Source organism: Agelaius tricolor, unplaced genomic scaffold (genome assembly GCF_023055355.1).
Source record: "Agelaius tricolor isolate 1412-34295 unplaced genomic scaffold, bAgeTri1.0.p SCAF_5, whole genome shotgun sequence".
NCBI classification, from domain to species: domain Eukaryota; kingdom Metazoa; phylum Chordata; class Aves; order Passeriformes; family Icteridae; genus Agelaius; species Agelaius tricolor.
Window position 1 is genome coordinate 45872486 of NW_027269265.1, and position 19483 is coordinate 45891968.

At 37.2% G+C, this 19483-nt stretch overlaps 1 protein-coding gene across 3 annotated transcripts in view; it reads right to left on the bottom strand.

The window, feature by feature from the left end:
* Positions 1 to 19483, bottom strand: part of CHID1 (chitinase domain containing 1) — a 96791-nt gene that overhangs the window by 66010 nt on the left and 11298 nt on the right. For all 3 annotated transcript variants that reach the window (XM_071427697.1, XM_071427698.1, XM_071427696.1), the window contains exon 8: positions 12418 to 12510. In XM_071427697.1, coding sequence (XP_071283798.1) covers positions 12418 to 12510 — 93 coding nt within the window. The remainder of the gene's footprint in view (positions 1 to 12417; positions 12511 to 19483) is intronic.

Below are 19483 nucleotides of genomic sequence, written 5' to 3' on the forward strand. Positions count from 1 at the left end.
CCTAGAATTCAACAGTCTCTTTTTAGTATTCTATCTTTTAATGTCTAAAATAACTGCAGGGGGGTTTGTTTCACAGCCTAGAATGTTTATTACCTGAATCTTCCAAATTACATACAGTTATATGTCTCAAAATTCCCAGTAACGCTTTACTGATAAGTATTTTTTTAAGGTTTTGAGTTTGTAGTCTTTCATATTGAAAGACTGGAAAAAATACTTCAAGAATGAAAGCTGCTTTCATTTACTTTCAAATGAATCTACATTCTCAATTACTTCTTGTCTCACTACAATGACTCTCAAAATCAAATAAGGAGAAAAAAGGTCTTTTAACTGACTGCTATTCCCTGCAAGTTCAAACTGCATTCTTGTAGGGTTACCTCACCTTCACCCTCCTTTATAAAAGAGAGGTTTCCTGTCTCCTCATCTTTGAATAGCCTTCATAATGGAAAACTGATTGATTTTCTGTTTCCACTATGATTCTATTTCAGAAGTCAGCCTCTCAGTAATGACTTAATTTTCTTGTCATGTATAATTTTCTGTAGAGCAACTGTTTGCAAAGCTTTCTTCATCTTGAGATATTATTGGTTTTCATAGCTCGTTGCAGGTAGGAGCACTACAAGATAATGCTACTGCATTTTATTAACACAGACCACTGAATTCAGTTCATGCAAAATCACTGAATAAAAATTCACTGCTTCTTCCTGCATGAAGTCTGTTCTATAGAAAACAGAAGAAAGAGCTAAATGACTGCTCTGTTCATCACACAATTATAGGCATTGATAATGAAACAGTCAAATGTGTAACCAAGTTCAATCTGAAACCATTTCCTTTTCCAAAAAAATCCTCGACAGTTTTGTAACTACCCTTTCTCACTTCAGGTTTTTCAAAACTCTCAGGATGACAGCTCAGTGCAGTAATTTTCCACTATCAGTACTTAGAAAACAATTCTATGTGAATCCCTGTTTCCATGTATGTTTTGCAACTACATTTCTGGTAGTTGCATCTAGTTCATCTAGTAGATGTTTCACTTACAATGTACTAGTTCATCTAGTAGATGTTTCACTTACAATGCCCTCTTACACCTGGGTCTAGGGGGAAAAAAAGATTTTTTATCTTCATCTGTCCAGGTACATATTTTCATGAAGTAAAAGGAACCTGACTATTAAAATTCTATGCCTATCTCAATTTGGCTTGAAACTGGTCAAATGCCAAAGAAGCTTTAGCAGAGAGATGAAAAATGTAAGAGAGAAGGCTTACAGACACCTTGTTACCTCAGAATCAGGCTAAAAACGGAATTAAGGTCTGTCTACAACAGCACTGTATGAAGCAGCCAAGTCAGCAATAGGATCTTGAAACAATACTGCTCTTCAAAGCCATGAACAATAATTAGAGATGTAATCCCTGCTATCAAAAGAACATGACCATATTGAATGTTTAACCAACAAAAAAGAGATCCTCAGTTAGACAAAAGCAGATTTCTACATAGTGGGGGATGAATTCCATGCAGCTGAATGCAGACTGTAAAAAGCACAGCATCTTCTCCATCTCTGACCTCTCTCCCTCAGTAAGCACATCCTCCCAGACAACAGATCAAGGCTTTTGCAGAGATGCATGTTACTCAGGCATTTCAGAAAATGCACATGCTTACTGTAAACTCAAGTACCTTCACTAGCCTCTGAAATACAGATTTTTTTTTTCTCTCTAATTCCTTTCTAAGGACAAAATGTTGCAACAGGTGAAGCATGATCCAAACACAGTATCTGATCTTGTGTCCTACAAACTCAGATCAATATGACAAATCATGGACTGTACATTTCAAACCCAAAAATGTCCATTGAACCACAATGTTAAGGTCAGTCCATTTCAGGAGAAAAAATAACACAAACACCAAGTTAGTATAAATTTCTCCTCCCAACTTTTTAATGTATTTACTATCTCTGTACAAAAGTGTTATTCCTCTTAAAACAGAATTAAAAATCAAACTGAAAGGTTATTCCATAAAACCAGTGTGATTCTCTCTGGTCACATACACTCTTCCAGTCATGGTTATTCATCTGGTTCTACTCAGAGAACACTCTGCCAGTTTCCCACACTAAAGTGCTGGAACAGATAAGGGCAGAAACAAAAGCAGGAGGCTCCCTCCCCTCCCATTTAAAGACCATCTTAACATCTCCAAATCTCATTTTGCTTACATAGTAAGAAAGGACATCTTATTGTTAATAAGTCAGAGAAACATCATCCCAAGAGATAAAAATTAGAAAAGAATGAGCAAATGAGAAAGGAGAATTTTAATGGAAACACAAGAGTTTAGCAGTTCATTTGATAATGATAATGATTCTAATGATAATTGCTTTAGCAAACCTGGGCTAGACATTAGGGAGAACCTTCTAAAGGTGTAGGTAGTCTGGGAATTCTAACATCCATTCATATGTAGATTTTAAGAGTTTCCTAGATAAACTTCTAGTAAAATTAATGTAGTCATAGTTTATTTTGACTTTTTAAAAAATTATTTTCACCTTCCAATACTACTACTTGCACTCTACTACTATTCTGAATATTATTATTCTGAATAGTAGCTTAAATTCAGAAGTAAAAACCTGCAGCCCTACCTGTGCACTCTTTTTCTGGTGCACTTATTTCAGCAATGCTGACACTCAGGTGCCTTCAGAGCAAAAGGGCTCTTTTCTGCCTTCAGAGCAAAAGGTCCCTTGTCCACAGAAAAGATCATAATTCAAAATAAACAACATCTCTACTGAAGACCACAAATCACATTACTGAATGTGTTTAAATTTTCTCAGTGGCAAAAATCTCTTTACCAAATTCTCAGATAAGGAAGATTAATGTAGATATTTTAAAACCAACAAAACCTAGACAGCTCGACAAGCAAGAAAAGTGTAACTGAGTGCTACAGATTCACAACACAGAAGCCCTGGGAGTGGTTCCTTCATACAATCCTAGTGCTTCATATCACTGGGGGACTGTGAATTTTAACAGACTGACAAGTGAAAACTTGCTATATTTTTATCAGGAAGCAGAATGGTATCTCTGTACCTAATGAATTTTTTGCAAAACATTAAGAGCTGGAACTCTTCTTTAATACACACATCCCATCCCAGCCATTGTCTTTGCAGTCCTTGCTCTCCAAACAGGGAGAAGCACAGATCTGTTCTTGCCATGGAGTAGCCTACACAGTTTTCATGAAGCCAAACTAATTACCTGTGGCCCATCTGGTTTAAGCCAGTAACAGAAGTCAAGAAGGGGAAACATGCCAAGCAATATATGCCCTGAAAAGAAAGCATGAAATCTCAGCAGACGGCTAGGGACAAATAAGCCTAAAAACTGCTGTCCTCAGAGCTGAGGCAGGCTGGCAGACCAGTCACTTACAAATTCTTAAGTTACAGTGTAACTTTAAAAATACAGTGAATCTAAAACTCTGAAGTCAACATAGGAAATACACATCTGACAAAAACAGATAATCTGACTACCAAATAAGAAAAAATTAATTTTGACACTTGTGTCAAAATTTAACTTTAACACTTCCATTTTTGGGAAGTCAACTCAGCTCCTTTCATGCTGTTTCCATTACATTGCTTCAGTCTCTTCATAGGAGCCATTTAAGAAAGACTATGCACAAATGAACATCCACTGTGTCACCATTTGCTTCTCCTAATTTCCAAACTATTCTAGTGCCTTTCATGCCAGGGCTGAGTGCCCAGGCAAGCCATGCTCCAACAGCAGAGCATCATGCAAAACAAGCTTGTACTCTGGAACATACGAGCCTCATTTAAAAACTCTGACACACCAAATGTAGCCTTAATTCCTCCTTGCATGAAATGCTCACCATTTTTCTTCCCTTTGTTTTTTGGAAAGTTTTCCAACTTAATACTGAAACTTATGTAGTAATTGCTCTACACCAGCTGGCTCAGAATTGGTAGAGCTACAAATGACAGATATGCAGAGGAATACATTCCACCCTTTCTTCTGTTTGGCTGCTCTTAGCTGACCTGCAGATTATTCCAATGATTCTCCCCAGTGGGAATTCAAAACCAGATGCGTGCACTTGCTTCAGAAGATGTCAGTAGAGTCAGACCTTTGTTGCATTGATTTTATATTGTAAGGTATAATCTTTAAAAGATCCTGTTCTAAGAATAGATCTGTTCCTCTTGAGTCCTTTCTGAATCTATGCAAAATACATGGAACATCTCATGGCTGCAGTCAGAGCCATGCTGTACTGAGCTGGCAGCCCAACAAACAGTAGCAAAATCAGGGAAGTCATCAGCAAGGGAAACAGATGTAGTTTAGAGCAATTAACATGCATCCAGATTTACTGTCACCAACAGAATTCACTTTAAAAAGAGAAGTGACTGACAGACCTATACTTTGAGCCTTTATACAGGGAAAAAACATGAGCCCAGTAGCACGACTGAGTAGGATTTAATAGTATTACCATAATTTGAAGACATTATTAAACTTGCTCCAGTAACTGTTACTCAGTAATCAGTAATAATTTCCTACTGAGTCTTCTGTTCCCCTCAGTATAAATTCATATCTCAAGCTATATCTTGTGATCCAAATCAAACATATTATACAGGTTCTCTAACATGCAATAAAAATGACTACACCAGTCAGTTAGCCTAGACAGCCCTCTAAAGAGTTATTTCTGTGCCTTCTTGAGTGCTGAATTTTATGCAGAGGGCCCAATTACAAAATTTCTTGGTATGTAACTGTACTCCCTAAATTCCTGACAGTCCCTTTTTTTTTCTTAGGATACTCACAGGAAGATGGACAACTATGGGAACAATAGAGGGCAATGTGTTATTACCAACTAGACACAACAAATATGAAACTGTGCATATTTAACTTTCAAATTTCCCCTCCAGTCCCATTTTCTGTATACTGATTGTCCAATGCAGTGCATATGTGATACATACTTAGTAACTCTACAATAAATTACACCATTTTTAGAATTGCTTGCTTTTCTGTGTGCTCATTTGTCAAACTGGAAAGAAAAGTCAGAAAGATTAAACATGTGGAAAAATTCATCAACAGTATTAGTGATTCCAACAAAATAAGATTATTATGACCATGTTTCTCACAAATATTGTAACCTTTCATAATTATAGGTGTATGTATTGGTAAAGCAAAATCCTACTTAATAAACAGTATTCTACAAATTTGGTTGGTTTTCTCATATATTGTTATTTGACATAATTTGGTAATTGGAAACTGCATCTGGAACAAGCAGTATGTTTCCTGCTGGTTTAATCCAGCATTATTTACTTACCAAAATTTCAACATTCTACATTCTGTCCCACATAGTCCTTCCTGAGAATTATGTTAAAAGTAAGTGACAGTTCCCATTTCACTCCAAAACAGACACATGTTTGAAGCCTCTTATAATTTCATTGAATTTGTTTACCATACATTATCATAAAAATTACCCTGCTGTTTACTTGTATATTCTACATCAGAACTGGTACTTGCCAGAAATACTTCTAAGGGAGACAGTGTGTATATATACACTGGAATAGCAAACCAACAAACACATCATTCTGTATACACAAAGTTATGGCAAGGCAATTGAATCTGCAGCAACTTCTAAAGATGACAGATTACTGATATAAATCAAAAATGTAATTACAAGTGTCTGTTCCCAATCAGTTTCTAGAAGACCAAAGCACCTATTTTCTTTATGCAAAACACTGGTCAATTGTGGCATCCATTAGGCTGAGGAAGTGTGAGGTCGATGAGCAGTTATTCATTGTGTGCTCTTTCTACTTTTCAGTCAAATATATAAGTATATTTATAGGAACGGCAGAAAAGAGCATGACAGCACTAAGAGAAGGGACAACATGTCTACCCTCCTGCCAATCTTTCCAAGAGGCAGAGTAGCAAAACTAAGCTGGTATCAACTGCTACTGGATAGGAGTAATGAAGACTGCATAGATTCTGGTAATTTTCATTGCACAGCAGCTCTACAAAGAAAAGGCTAAAGTACTTAAGACAGTACTTCACATCCACAATGTTTTTGCAGCAAGAATAAAGAATAAACTGAGTAGCTAAAATGTTAATTTTGAAGAAGTGGCAGTTAATGCTGGAAAATACCGATAATACATACCTACAGAAGTTTTAAGTAACAGGAAGAGAAGCTGTAGATTTTTTTTTCCTTACATATGCAAATATGAAATCCGAAGCTGGGGATGCTTGCTGTATTTTGATGAGACAAGAACATACATTGTGTTCAAGTACTTGAAGATAGAGAGTGGATTGGGTTCCTGTAGCTTTAAAATGAAAGCAGCTGCACTACAGCTGTGCATCTCAAGAAGTCAATAAAGACAGAATTTTTTCTAGAAGCTGGGAGGTTAAGTGTACCTTTTATCAGGAAGAAACATGTTTGGTTTTAATTTAAATACTGCTTTGATATATGCTGTCAGAAAGCAGTTAGGAGATAACAAATTATTCTAGCTAAACTCTGTGCAATTTGCCAATAGCAGCATTTTTTGAGAATGTCACGAGGACAGCGACAGCTCCAGTGGTTTGTTTACAAAGTGCTTCACTCTTGCTAATAATCCCCAACACTGTGTCCCACAAGGCTGAATGAAACCATCTTGCTCACTGACCTCTGCTTTGTACTGGTAGGCATGTTATTAAAACACAGCTAAGAACAGCAGCTATTTTGCATACAATTACTTAAATCAAGGATCAAGGTTTGACATATCTGGTTATTATTATGCTAGACTTGACAAAATTACTGAAAGTATAAAGCTACTCTGTGTTACCTGAGACTTCTTAAACAATTGAAACAATCTTTCTAACACTGTCTTCCACGCATTTTAATTATGATTGATACATACAAAGCTCCATACTTTTAGAGATTTTTCAGCAGATTTTTAAATCTTTTTCTCAGAAATGCAGCAGTAGCTCCATCTGTAACTCTAAAACTCTTAATAGTGACAAAGTGGGGAAGGTGGGGAAATGACAGAGGAGATGCAACTGCTGCAACAGGCAGGAAGTTGTCACCATTGCCCCCTATCCCTTAAGTCACATGTTCAATCAGGTGGAAAGATGACAGGGAATCTTTTGTGTCCTGTTTGCCTAAAAGGTTTCTACCAGGGAAGGTAGGATGTGATTCCTGTAATCCATTTCTCTCTTGGACTCCTGGATACTCCTCAACCAATTGATGTCCTTGTGGAGCTCCCTGAGGGCTTTCCAGGTCAGGAAACCCCCTGGGCAGCACTAGAGTGCCCCACCACATATCATGCTGGCAGGGCAGCCTCTCACCTCAGCACCTGAGTTTACTTGTTTACTTCACAGTTTACTTTCTCTTATTTATGGATTCTGCACAACATTAAGAGATAAAGAATCATCTGTTATTCAAGGAGCAGCTACTGTCTTGTAGCCTGAAGAGAGGTGTGTTAAAAAGATATCCATCACACAGGGCAAACTGCCTAGTGCATATCCTAACCATCAAAATGTCAATAAAGAGTATAGTGTTATATCATGAAGTGACACAACCAATGCCATTTTCACTTCTACTTTGCCCAAAGCATTATACTTCAGGGAATGATAAAAAATGCCATCACTAACAACCTAAATACAGGGTTATTTAACACTGTGTTTAACAAAATGAACAGCTTTTAATGAGTGTATACTGAGACTTAACTTATTTATATCACATGTCCAAGGTCTGTAATAAACTACAAATGCCAGGAAGGCAATGGTTATGCAGCCATGGATAGATTGAGAACCTTTGTGAAGAAAACACCATACCTACAGCTAGCAGGAACATTTTGTCTTTGTTCTTTTTCACAAGACAGCAAGAAACAGAAAAATTACTGATGCTCCCTCCAATGATAGTGTTTGTAAATAAACCTTATTTTCTTTACTCTTTGTTTTCTTGACAGTAATTGGGAAACACAGTGGAAAAAATGGTTGCTGAACATGGACAAAACATACAATAATCTAGTCAGATAAAATTCAATTTACTTGCACACAGAAAAGAGTTACTACACAAAGTCTCACTTTTTGCTTTGAGAATACATTCCTAACATTTTTAAATAATTTATGTACAGAGAAACAAAATAACTGACCCAATGCCTATGACTTATGAGAACAGGTGCAACCAAATTTCAAGGTCCATTTGCCATATTTATTTTTGCCCCAAACATAGTTATTATGCAAGTGCACATTTAGGTATAAAGGTAGTTCACTCCAGCACAGATATCTTATTTGGAAAGATTTGTGAAATCAGTATAATAACATTCATACATCTTCCCAGTATAAAACACTGAATTGCATATACTTAAGGCAGGAATTTAATCAAGGATTAGTAGTACCAATGGAGTTACTCACCATCAGCAGTGGACAGAATATGCCTGGCTACCCACTGACCTTATATAAATGATACCCATAGTTTATACATGCATCAATGTCCATGCACGTTAAAACCAGTAAAATTCTAATTTTTTGAGACATTCTGTTGAAAGACAGAGTGGAAGTCTTCAGCAAATCATCGGCTCCAGCAACCACTTAAACACCACTGGAATCCTTGCATGTCTCTTCAGACATCTGTAACTGCAAGACCCCAATCCACAAGGGAGAATTACATACACACACTTCATAAAGAATAGCTTTGGCTCCTGCTGTTCTTCTCTCTTGTAAATCATTAACATTTGCAGGAAAATCATGCAATTCCTAGACATCAGGTGGGTGAAAATACTATCTCAATCACTGTTTTCTACCATGGGAGCTCTACATGCATTCTCTGTGACAGTAAAGCTTGCTAGAGAGATTCCTGCCTCCTAATCAACAACCGAACACATTCCCAAGTCTTGATTACCCTTGATTATGCCAGCTCAACTGCCTCTGGTTAATGTTGTGAAAAGCTATAAAATGTGTGGATTTAAAAAGAGTGAAGTTTTCCTTTAGACCAGAAAATTTTACAAACCAAAATCCAAAGGCACCGCTGGAACCTTCAGTTACTAAAGCAAGGTTCAGTACAGGATTGGTCTCACTCAGTTTTTGTTGCAAAAGTTGAATGTGAGAAGTTAAACAGATGATCCAACATGTTTTCTTCCTGCATCCCACACTTGATCTCATGTGCAGTGCTGCATTTTCCAGATGGGTTTTCCCTATGCAAACTGGTATTTTTAGCTCTTAAGTGTCTCCTTTCAGATAGCATTTGCTGAGAGACTGCTTTGATCTTAATGCCTGTCAAAAGAGTCCAAATTACAAATTCCTAAATAAACTGCTTACATTTGACTATCCTCTCTTTAAATTTTAATCAGGGTAGAACACAAAAGGGACAATGTTTCAGCTCTTAACATCCCAGTTGGGTAGGATATTCCACATACTGTTCATGTCTCTGCTATCAGTCTATTGCCAGCTGCTGAACTCTGATATATTATTTCATTCTTGATGGTACTTATTTCCATGCCTTTTGCTGTATTTTTCATTAACAGTCCACAGTGATTCCAAAAACTAAAGAATGTAAGATGCATCAAAACACACTTTCAACCATGTGGAAGTGTTAAAACCCAAAGTGAATTTCAAGACACGAGATATTTAATACGCAGTAGGAGGTGCTTTTCAGTTCAAGCCTTGTATCCTATAAATCAAATATTTTCAAGTACAGTTGCTATCCAACAAGTCAAGTAAGGGAGAAAGAAAATTTCAGAATTCTGATTATTGATATAATTAAATCAAATATATTTCTAAGCTTTAAAGTATACATGGCCATTGTGAGTGTTTTAGGATGTTTCCATAAGTTATGAATCTATTTGCAACAATCTATTTACTCAAAAACTTTGTGGTTTTTTCTAGTTAATGCAATAAGAACACACACATGAAAGACACAGACAGGTGGCTTATGTAAGATTATTGATTGAAAATAATGTGATTAATGAATTCTCCTGGGCCATAAAGGTCTATGGATAAATCCCAAAAACTTTAGGAATGCATAAAGATAAATATAATTGGTTTAGAGGAATGAGACCTTCTTTTCCATAAACTACAGCTTTTATTTCTCACAGTTCCTCTACAAACAGGCCATTTAGGAACAGGCATGTAAAATTTATTTCAGATTAAAAATTGCACTTTAGACAGGCATCTCTTTCCAGATCTAATAGTGCATCCCTAAATCCCAGTTCAGAAAGGTTTCAGAACTGTGATCTCACTATTGTGTCAATATTCAGGACAGTAGAAGTTAGCAATGACCACACAAGATCCAAACTTCAGTGTGGTGTTCAACAGAGAAATAGTCCTGAAAGATAGTTATCTTAAAAATACAAATTCTGGTCCAGGCAAAATGTGTTTAAGAACACAGAGGTTTTACAGAGGCTCCAACTCTTGTTTAGGGACTTAGAAAAAATAGACTGTAGAGCCCCACATGACTTACAGAGACAAAGCAGACTTAGGTCCCTCTGGCTGACCTTGTTAACATCAATAGGTATCACAATGAACAGGAATGCTGAGGTTTATGCTATTCTCCACCTTCTCCCTACCACCAAAAGCACAAATGCACTTCAAACGTGAACACTGTTTATAGCAATTACTTAAATTCTACCAGAGCATGCATTAGCATTTTAAAAAGCATCTGTGTGATGCAGTGACTGATAAGGCATTTTAAAAAAATGTTTTGAAGCGTTCTCTTTTGCTTTACCTGTAATAGACTAAAACTAATAGCAACAGAAAATTACTTTTTTAAGTAACTATCAATTGGGATGAGATGTAGGATGTAAGAGGGCAGCATGAAAGACTGGAATAAATGACAGCCAGGAGATAAGAAATAATAATTTCACATTATTTTTGATTTAACCATATCAGAAGAAACTCAAAGTATTTGTTAGCACCACTGAAAAGTCATGTGATGCAAAGGCATACCAGCACACAATTTTCCAGCAAAATCTGCAAGAAATTAGAGGATTAATGATCCAGAACCAAGGCCAAAGCATAGGTGCTTGAGGGATATGAAGTAATCTCCTCAAAATGCAGCTAGGTCTTCAGTCCTTTAAGTAAAGGACTCTGCACAGGTAATATTTTACAAAACTGTCTACTTTACCAATTTACATGGAATTTATTGTTTTCTTTTACCACAGTCTTCAACACATAGTTTCTCTCTCTCTCTCCCTATCAAAACTGCATGGCCAGCCCCACACAGGAAGCAAAGGGATTTTTACATTAAACTAGCTATGAAAGCATATAAATCAGTTATAGCATGCAACAGAGGAAAATATAAAGAAACAAGAAGTACCCTCAAGTACATACTTTACAGAAAATAAACTGCAATCAGATTTCAGACAGCTATTGAAGAACCAAATTCAATAGATATTGTTCTGGGCTTACAGTCTTAAGGTGGTAGGAAGTACCTATATTCAGGAATTGGTTTGGATGGGGTTACATTACTAACCTACAGAAGAAGTGACACCACAGTTATAAGGCAGATGCTAACAGACCTCAGCACATGGACAACCTTTTAGTCACCTGCTACAGGATCCCTGAATCTTTTCAGCCAGATGCATTTAAGTCTGCACAGATAGCTGTAAGCAGAAATGCTTTGTTTCCCCAACATGCTACAGGACCTCCTCGTAAAACTCAACAAAAACTTGAGGTCATGGCAGAGAGAAGTTCAGCCACAGAAGCAACATTTACCAGACTGCTCAGACATTAAATTTTGTCAGCCTTTTTGGCACTTTGAAAATGAATGTACACTGAAAAATGTGACAGCCTACAAGAAGTTTAGCAGGCTGTACAATGCTGTCCTGAAACTGTGCTGTTGAACTGTCATAATCTGTACTGGCTGTGAGCATATCCACACTGCTGTACAGCCCAAAGCAAGAAAACTAAGAAATTGTCATATTTTTCATTAGCTGTCTACTGACTCTCATTTGAAAAAGTACCTAAAAATGCTTCTCTGTTTGACTTACATTACTGAGTTTTTATATGCAGGCAATAGGATTCATGAACATCTTAAAGGAAGAAAGGAAACTTGGGGGAAAAAAATATAATCTTGCATTGCCAACTATGCAATGGTTAGCCAGCTGTGCACTTGCAGCTGGGAAAGCCAACCACATCCTGGGATGCTCCAAGGGAAGTGTGGCCAGCAGGTCAAGGGAGGGAATTCTGCTCCTCTACTCTGTTCTCATGACACCCCAGCTGGAGTGTGGGGGAGAACAAGGTCCAGCACAGAACCTCTCCTTGTTGGTTCCTCCATCACATCAAAAATTAAAGAGGTATGTATGAATGCACATAGTTACCAAGACTATTCAGTGCAACATGCATGGAAAAAGGACTACCAATCAAACCCAAATAATTTCTTCTTCTTTTAAACTGCACAGCTTTAAACAAAGCTTTGAACTTACTGTTTATCAGACAAGGAAGTATTTCTCACCTGGAAACTGCCATCTAAAGAGGAATACTCACCCTGCTGCAACTGCAGGAGGGATGACCAGTATGAATTTAAGTTGTGCTTCATGCAGAGCTTCAGAAAGGTGAGTGAGCAAGTGAATCAACTCCCTGAAATAGAAATATACTATTAGAGGGAAAGGCAGGAAAACTGCTGCTATACATTGACAAGAACAAGTAAGTAATAATTGAAAAGATGCACCTGGGAAGAGAGACAAACACAATTTGTTGCAAATTATCATAGCAGAAAAAAACTATTAGGAAGACTGATTAGGTTTACTGTCTTTAAGGACTACGAACACTGCACTGCTTGAGACAGTCTTAGTTTTATGGGAACTGGTGATCACCCTGGGGTTCTAAGTGTTTCTTATTTTCATTTTATTTTTCTAACTGCGCATTGTTAGCATGTAAAACAAGCCAGCATACTTTATCAGAACGGGTAACTTCCCGAGGTCATTTTTAGTGAAAATAATTACATCAATAGAAGAACCAAACACTGTTCTGAAGAAGCAAATTTTGAAGAAAATGAAGTTGCCACTGTGTTGCTGCACACAAGAATTTGAGAAGATACTTTCATAGCAGAACACGCACTCTTCAAGGGATATTTCTGAGGCCTGTGTTTAGAAACATTTCTTCTACTGTTTTTTCCTATATAAGTAATCCTTTTGTTTCTCCATACTTCACTGTATACCTACAAAATACATGTTTGACAATGTCATATCTGGAAAGAGCATCTTCTGTCTGCATCATTTAAATAAAGACTTCCACAAAAGCTGATTTTCATATCCATATTCTTGGTATTTTGATAGTAAAATAAACTTTAAAATTCTTATGCAAACTGGTTTTAGCACTCCTAACTGGAAGGCTGATGTTAATAGAAAACCCTTTAATCTGCAGAAACTAAGTTTAATGTCATTTTAAGAGGAATCCAAGATTATTCTAAATTTTCACTACAAACATGGCTCTTCTGAGTGCCTTTCTTAAGTAATTTGATTTTTCAGAACAAAGTTAACTTTCCTATTTTTCACCTGGCCACGAGGACCCACAAACACAGATGATATTAGTACAGAACTCTAGATCTGTTTAGGACTACACTTAACCAGAACCAAATAGAAAGCAACTTCACCATCCACTTCAGGAGCTGAAAGTGCTTAAGCAGGAAAGGCAGAATAGACAAAAGCCACCATCCAAGCTGTTTGCCCCACATAAACTGGATTAGACCTGAACTCTCAGAAACATCTTGATACTGTCATGCCTTTCAAGGCAGTATAATCCTAGAGATATTCTCCTGAAGCTATTGCTCTTCCTATATAATTATCCATCACAGCAATTATGCTTGATACACTATCCAAAGGTAACCAAGTATTTCTATTTTCCCTGAAATGATTTGATGCCTGCTGAAAACTTCCTAGGGCCTACAAAAGCCATTACTCTCAAAATCCTGACAAACAAACAAAGGACGTTTTATCACCTTTCCAATACCAGCAATATTTTGTGCTTACAATTTGAGAGCTTGCTGTGCTGAACAGCCCTTAACAATGAACTATCACACTGCCACCTGTATTTCTTTTCTGGGGGAAGATATGGGATTGCAGGAAGCAGCTTTTGGTCTGTCTGCAGCATGTACTTCTACCATTCTTGCTCTGGGGAACTAACAGCTTTCCCCCCTGTTACTTTACCACATGCATTCCACATTAGGAGTGTCACTATTCAGACAAATCATTTATAGCAAAGAAGAAGCCTTTTCCATAGGAGCACATTAAAAAATTACAACACTAAGCTAAACAGACATTTATTGACACAAACCTACACATCTATCACAATTTCCACATGACATAATCTTATCAAAAACAATAATCGGTATTAAAACTAGTTAAGCAAACTTTCCCATTGATTTGTATCTTGTGGCTTAGTGACCCTTTTAACTAATTATGTCTGAACTACAGTATAATTCAACCTTTATTAGATGTCAGAGATGCTATATATAAGATAAATTTGACCAAAGAATCAATTCCTCTTGCCTTAAGATTATTCTACAGTGTTCATCAGCAGGGATCTCTTCTCTGCCTGGCTGCCTTTGTTAGCGGTAGGAGCTTTGAGAACTCTACTCCATGCAAAACATTTGCTGACTTTAACTCTTCAGAATATGAAGGGATAAAAAGAAGGTGGAGATAGGACAAAAAAACCTAGCATAGGTACAGAACGAGATAACTTTTCCATTTAGAAACAAGGTTAACATCCTTACTCCCATTCTGCACAGGCAAAAAGTGATCCACAAAGGCAGTGACATACCCACAAAAACACTGACTGCACAAAGAAAGTCTTATTTTGAAACATATAAGTGTAGAACCAGAACCTGTAACTGTAAACCCAGGACAGGGATTTGTGGTCTAAAAAAGGGGTGGGAATGCAGTTTGAATGCATTGTTGAATGCAGTGGGAATGCATTGTTGGTGCTCTCATGACTCTAAAACAGGCTACATCTAAATACTTCCTACCCTTCCCCCACAAATTTCAATCAGTATTGATCTGGCTGAAAAATAATTACCTTCAACTTGAAGGAGGTCAAGAAGGAAAAGGACAGCCAGACAATTGCAGATTTTTTTCTTGAGAAACCCAAATTAGTATCTATTCACTAACTTGTCAAGCCAGGGTTCTGGGTCCTGAAAACTTTCTGGCAAATCAGGCAGGATTAATGGCTAAAGACTGAATTTAGGCTCACTTCCATGTGCTGGCCAAGTCAGATGAAGTAAATCAAATGTGCACTTTTCCCTCTCCTCCAAAGAGCAATAGCAGAACATTCATTTATTGTGCTATAAATTAAAACTTTACTGTGTCCCAACAGTGTTTTCCAGTGTTTTAAATGCAATATTCTCCAATGTTACCATTGGCAATTTTGAAAGAAAAGCTACTGACATTTTAAACATTATAATGTGGTACAGGAAAGTAGGAATAGAATCAATCTTTCTAAAAAAGCTTCATTAAATATTTACCAGACACTTCACTATAGTCAAGTTTAACTTCAGAGTAGCTACTGAAATATTGGCAACTTTAACATTCTATCTTGAGCTAACTAAGGTCTACTTCATTCATGCTATTTCAGGCCTTCTCTTATCACTACTATTTGGTAGGTCAATTTTCCAAGTGTTTATGATTTCAAAGTATCTTGTTCCCTATAAATATGCAGACCTCCAAATTTTCATCACCCATAGTTTGTGGCAAGCTTATTTTTCCAAAAATCAGCTTTTCCAGCATTGCTGGTGTACTGTGTTTTGAACACCTTGTAGAACAGTTAACTTCAGTGCACAAGAGTGGGATGTCAACGCATTTTAAAGCCCTGGCAGAAGATATGAAAGGTTTTCATACCCTTCCCTTCAGTTCCACCACCCTTCAAAGCTCTACAGCTTTCCAACTTCAGCCACCTTTCTGCACAAATTGGGAGTCACTACTCCCTAAAATTTATGCCTTGTCAAGAAAATTGGACAAAATAAAGCTGTCTACTTGAAAAAGAAATTGCCCTTTTCTGCCATTTCACTGCCTAGTTAATACCAAGAAAGTAGAGTGAATTATGGCAAATCTTTGATTAATAGATTAATTTTTCAGGGACTAACATGAAGGATACAACTACCAGAAGAGTTTTTCCTCCTATACTCCTACCAACATTAATAAGATGCCTGAAGGTCATCTTCTGCATAGAGTGACAAAAAAATCACGTTTTTCAGATTGATTCTGTGTGATGGCAGTGCCATCTGTCAAGTAATGCTGGACTGATCAGAATATTGTGTGCATTTTTATGTAGCCTGTGAGAGTATTATGAGTACATTATGCCTTTTTCACAATATATCCAGGTCTCTGGAGAAAAATAAACCCACCCAGTAAACCCACAATTGAGATTAGTAAGTGAGACATGGTCTTGTCTAGCTGTTAACTAAATAAGGAGGAGAGCCTTTGCATGCTCACATCTCTCAATATTTCTGCCATGTACATTTCTAAACTTAAATGCCATGAGATGAATTACTTGAATATTTTATTGCAAAATCAGGCAAGAAACTTTTAGAAAAGAGAAGTTACTTAAGAAGTAGGTTTAAACTATAAGAAACTGCAAAACAGATTAGAATTGAGGTATCATCTGCATAGGATAGCTCAGCTCATTTAGATTTCTATTTGGAGACTACTTTCCTGTGTATTAGGGTAAAAGGTGGGCAGCTGAACCCTTTTTTACTGTGCAATGATTGCTAGCATGAAAGGAAGCAGCATCACTTAGATGCAGTCTTTCATCTCTCATTAAGTTTGATGTCACTGGGATTTGTATATTAATAATTCTCTCCCCAGAAAACACAGGGAAGAAGTAGGTACCAGTGCTACAGAGGGTACTTCAAAGCATCTGTATTAGACATCTGCAAGAGCCTGAAGTGGTCACCATAAGCACCCAAAACAGGCCCACACAGAGGTATCAAAGCAATTCAGCTTCTTCAGATGGAACAGGTGTTATTTCTAAAATTAAGACCTAAAGAGAAGACTCTAATGCCATTTTAAACATGTGAAAGTACACACACCATGCATTGCTGTGTAGGACTCGAGGCACCAAGGCTCCTACTTGAACAGCCAGAGAAGAGGCTGCTCAGGATATCTAACATGAAAGCAGGCAGATACATTCAGGCACACTATTCTCTTATAAAAATTGATAATGCTGATAAATCAACATTTAATGAATATGCAAAATAAAGCAGCACAAAGAACTTATATAATTTAAGACTTTAGTCTGCTAAGCATTACAGAACAATTCTATAACCCAAAACCAGAATGATTGAAAAATTTTTTGTTCTAGAAAAACCCAGACCAGTTTGAGTTAGTTCTGCTTAAGAAGACATAAAACAGAAGGTATTTAGTGAGCCTGAAACCACAGAATTTTATGTTTTAGTGGACGTCAGCAACATAACTTCTTAGCAACATTTCACCTCATCTGCGATGCCAGCTAGAATAAACAGGAAACTGAAGACTCTTGGATAACTCCTTGGGCCTCAAAGGAAAATTTTCACTCAGTTCTAAAGTTGACTTGAGTACACCAAAAAAAGAAAGGTTTTCTAGAAACATGCAAAGGGATGGTTGCATGTTTCTAGAGAAAGAGAGAATAGTGTCTCAATTTACCTAATTTTAAAAGTGCTCAGTGATCACAGGCTCTTAAAGAGGCTGGTCATAGGATTTATGTGTTACTGAAGAGCTAGCACTGTTAGCCTGTCAACTGAAGTTTCTTACAGAATTTAATCATCACAAAGCTTTTAGGCAATTCTTAAGCCCCAACATCAAGGGAGAGCATGTGTTATGAAAATGCCCATCCAATATTCAGGTTCAGCTATTTAAAAAAGGTATCTCATGGGGACACTTACTCACCTGAGGTCAACTGAGAAGAGACCTTCAGCTGCAATTAATCCAGCTTTCTGATAGATGAAGTAGTTTTTAAATCATAGCCCAGTTTCTTGGTGAGTTAGGACACTAATTATCAGCTTTTCAGATTCCTTTGCAGATTCACCTGCTTCTGGGTGCACTCTGCTAGAAAGTATCACTGCACATTGTCTTCAGAGAGTGGATGTTGATTTTGTAGCTGAAACACTTTATCAGGCACAAATATTCCATGAGCAAATCCCCCCACTGTCATTTTAAACTGGATTAAGAAACCCTTATCCAGCTTATGAAGTGCTATATCAAGTGTTCCTGCACCACTAAGGCAGCATATTGGATGGGATCTCAGATCTTTTCCAGAACAGTTAAAAACATTACAGGAATAATTTCCATAGCTTTCCCCTTAACACAGATATATGAAGTATAGAGAATAATTGAGTGCCATTTATTAATTTAATGGCTAGGTATGCACTTAATTTAAGTTTTGAAAAATGAAAACCATAATTATTATCTGTGAAATATTTTTCCTAGATTGACACCATAGCCCTAACATTGCATAAAGCAAGCTAGCAGCTGCAGGGTATACCCATGCATTTTTATGCACCTGTGTTGACTTTCAATAACTTGTTGCTAACTGCTTATGTGACATTATTCCTTGTATGTCAGGAAAAAACCAGGGATTTTTTAAAATTTTATTTTAAACTAAAACATGTTCACATTAAATAGCATGAATAAACTGTGTTAGCTAGGCAGGTCTCCTTGTATTGTCAGACTGCTCCAAAAGTAGTTCGAAGGCAAAATAGCTGTTCCCAGGAGCATCATTATGATCTTTTGTCCCTTTAACTAGAAGCAGGTTAAGCTACTTCCAAGCATTTGACCTTGAAGGATCTGAACTAGGAAAGCCTACACTTCACCTAAAAGTTACAACAGATGATTTATTTGAAGCATGCACAAATACTGTCCTACAAGCACTTCACCCTTCCAAAGGATTAGGAGGGTTCACCTCTGTGCTGACATCTCCTGCGAACTAATCCCCACCTTTCCAAGGTCAAGAACTTGCTTTACTACCGGTGTTTGCCACTTTCGAAAGAGACAAGCTGAGGGAAGATCAGGTGTGACTCACGTTACAATATTGCCACGCTGTGGGCTAAAGGAGGCATTGCGCTCCTCCAACTTTTCTGACAGCAACAAGCGAAGCAAAGACCACCCATGCTTACGCAGAAAAAACTGCTCTGTACTATAGGAAATGAACTGATTAAAGTAACAGCACTCAAAGTGCAAAAAATACAGGTTTGCCAACGTAATAAATGCACTTAATTTTGCCCCTTAAGATCCATTCTAAGAAGTTGTTCCCTCCAAAAAACATTATTAGGGAAACCTCCTGGGCACTGGATAGCCAAGCCACTGAGTTTCAAAGCTAGTGATAGAAAAACACAATCTCAAAATGAAGACAAGGGTCCCACAACTTAGAAGCATCATAAAACAAAATTACCATGTAATGATGTGAGTCTCCTACATTCACAAAACAGCTGTAACTGCACACTGAGCCCAGCTTCAGCTTTCTGTCTCAATTGGCATAATTTAGAATGCTGCAAGCCCAACCCAAGGCACTGTTCAACTTAAACATCCTAACCATTTCTAGGGACACAGTAATAAAAGGTGGAAAAACCCACTGATGAGTTTCC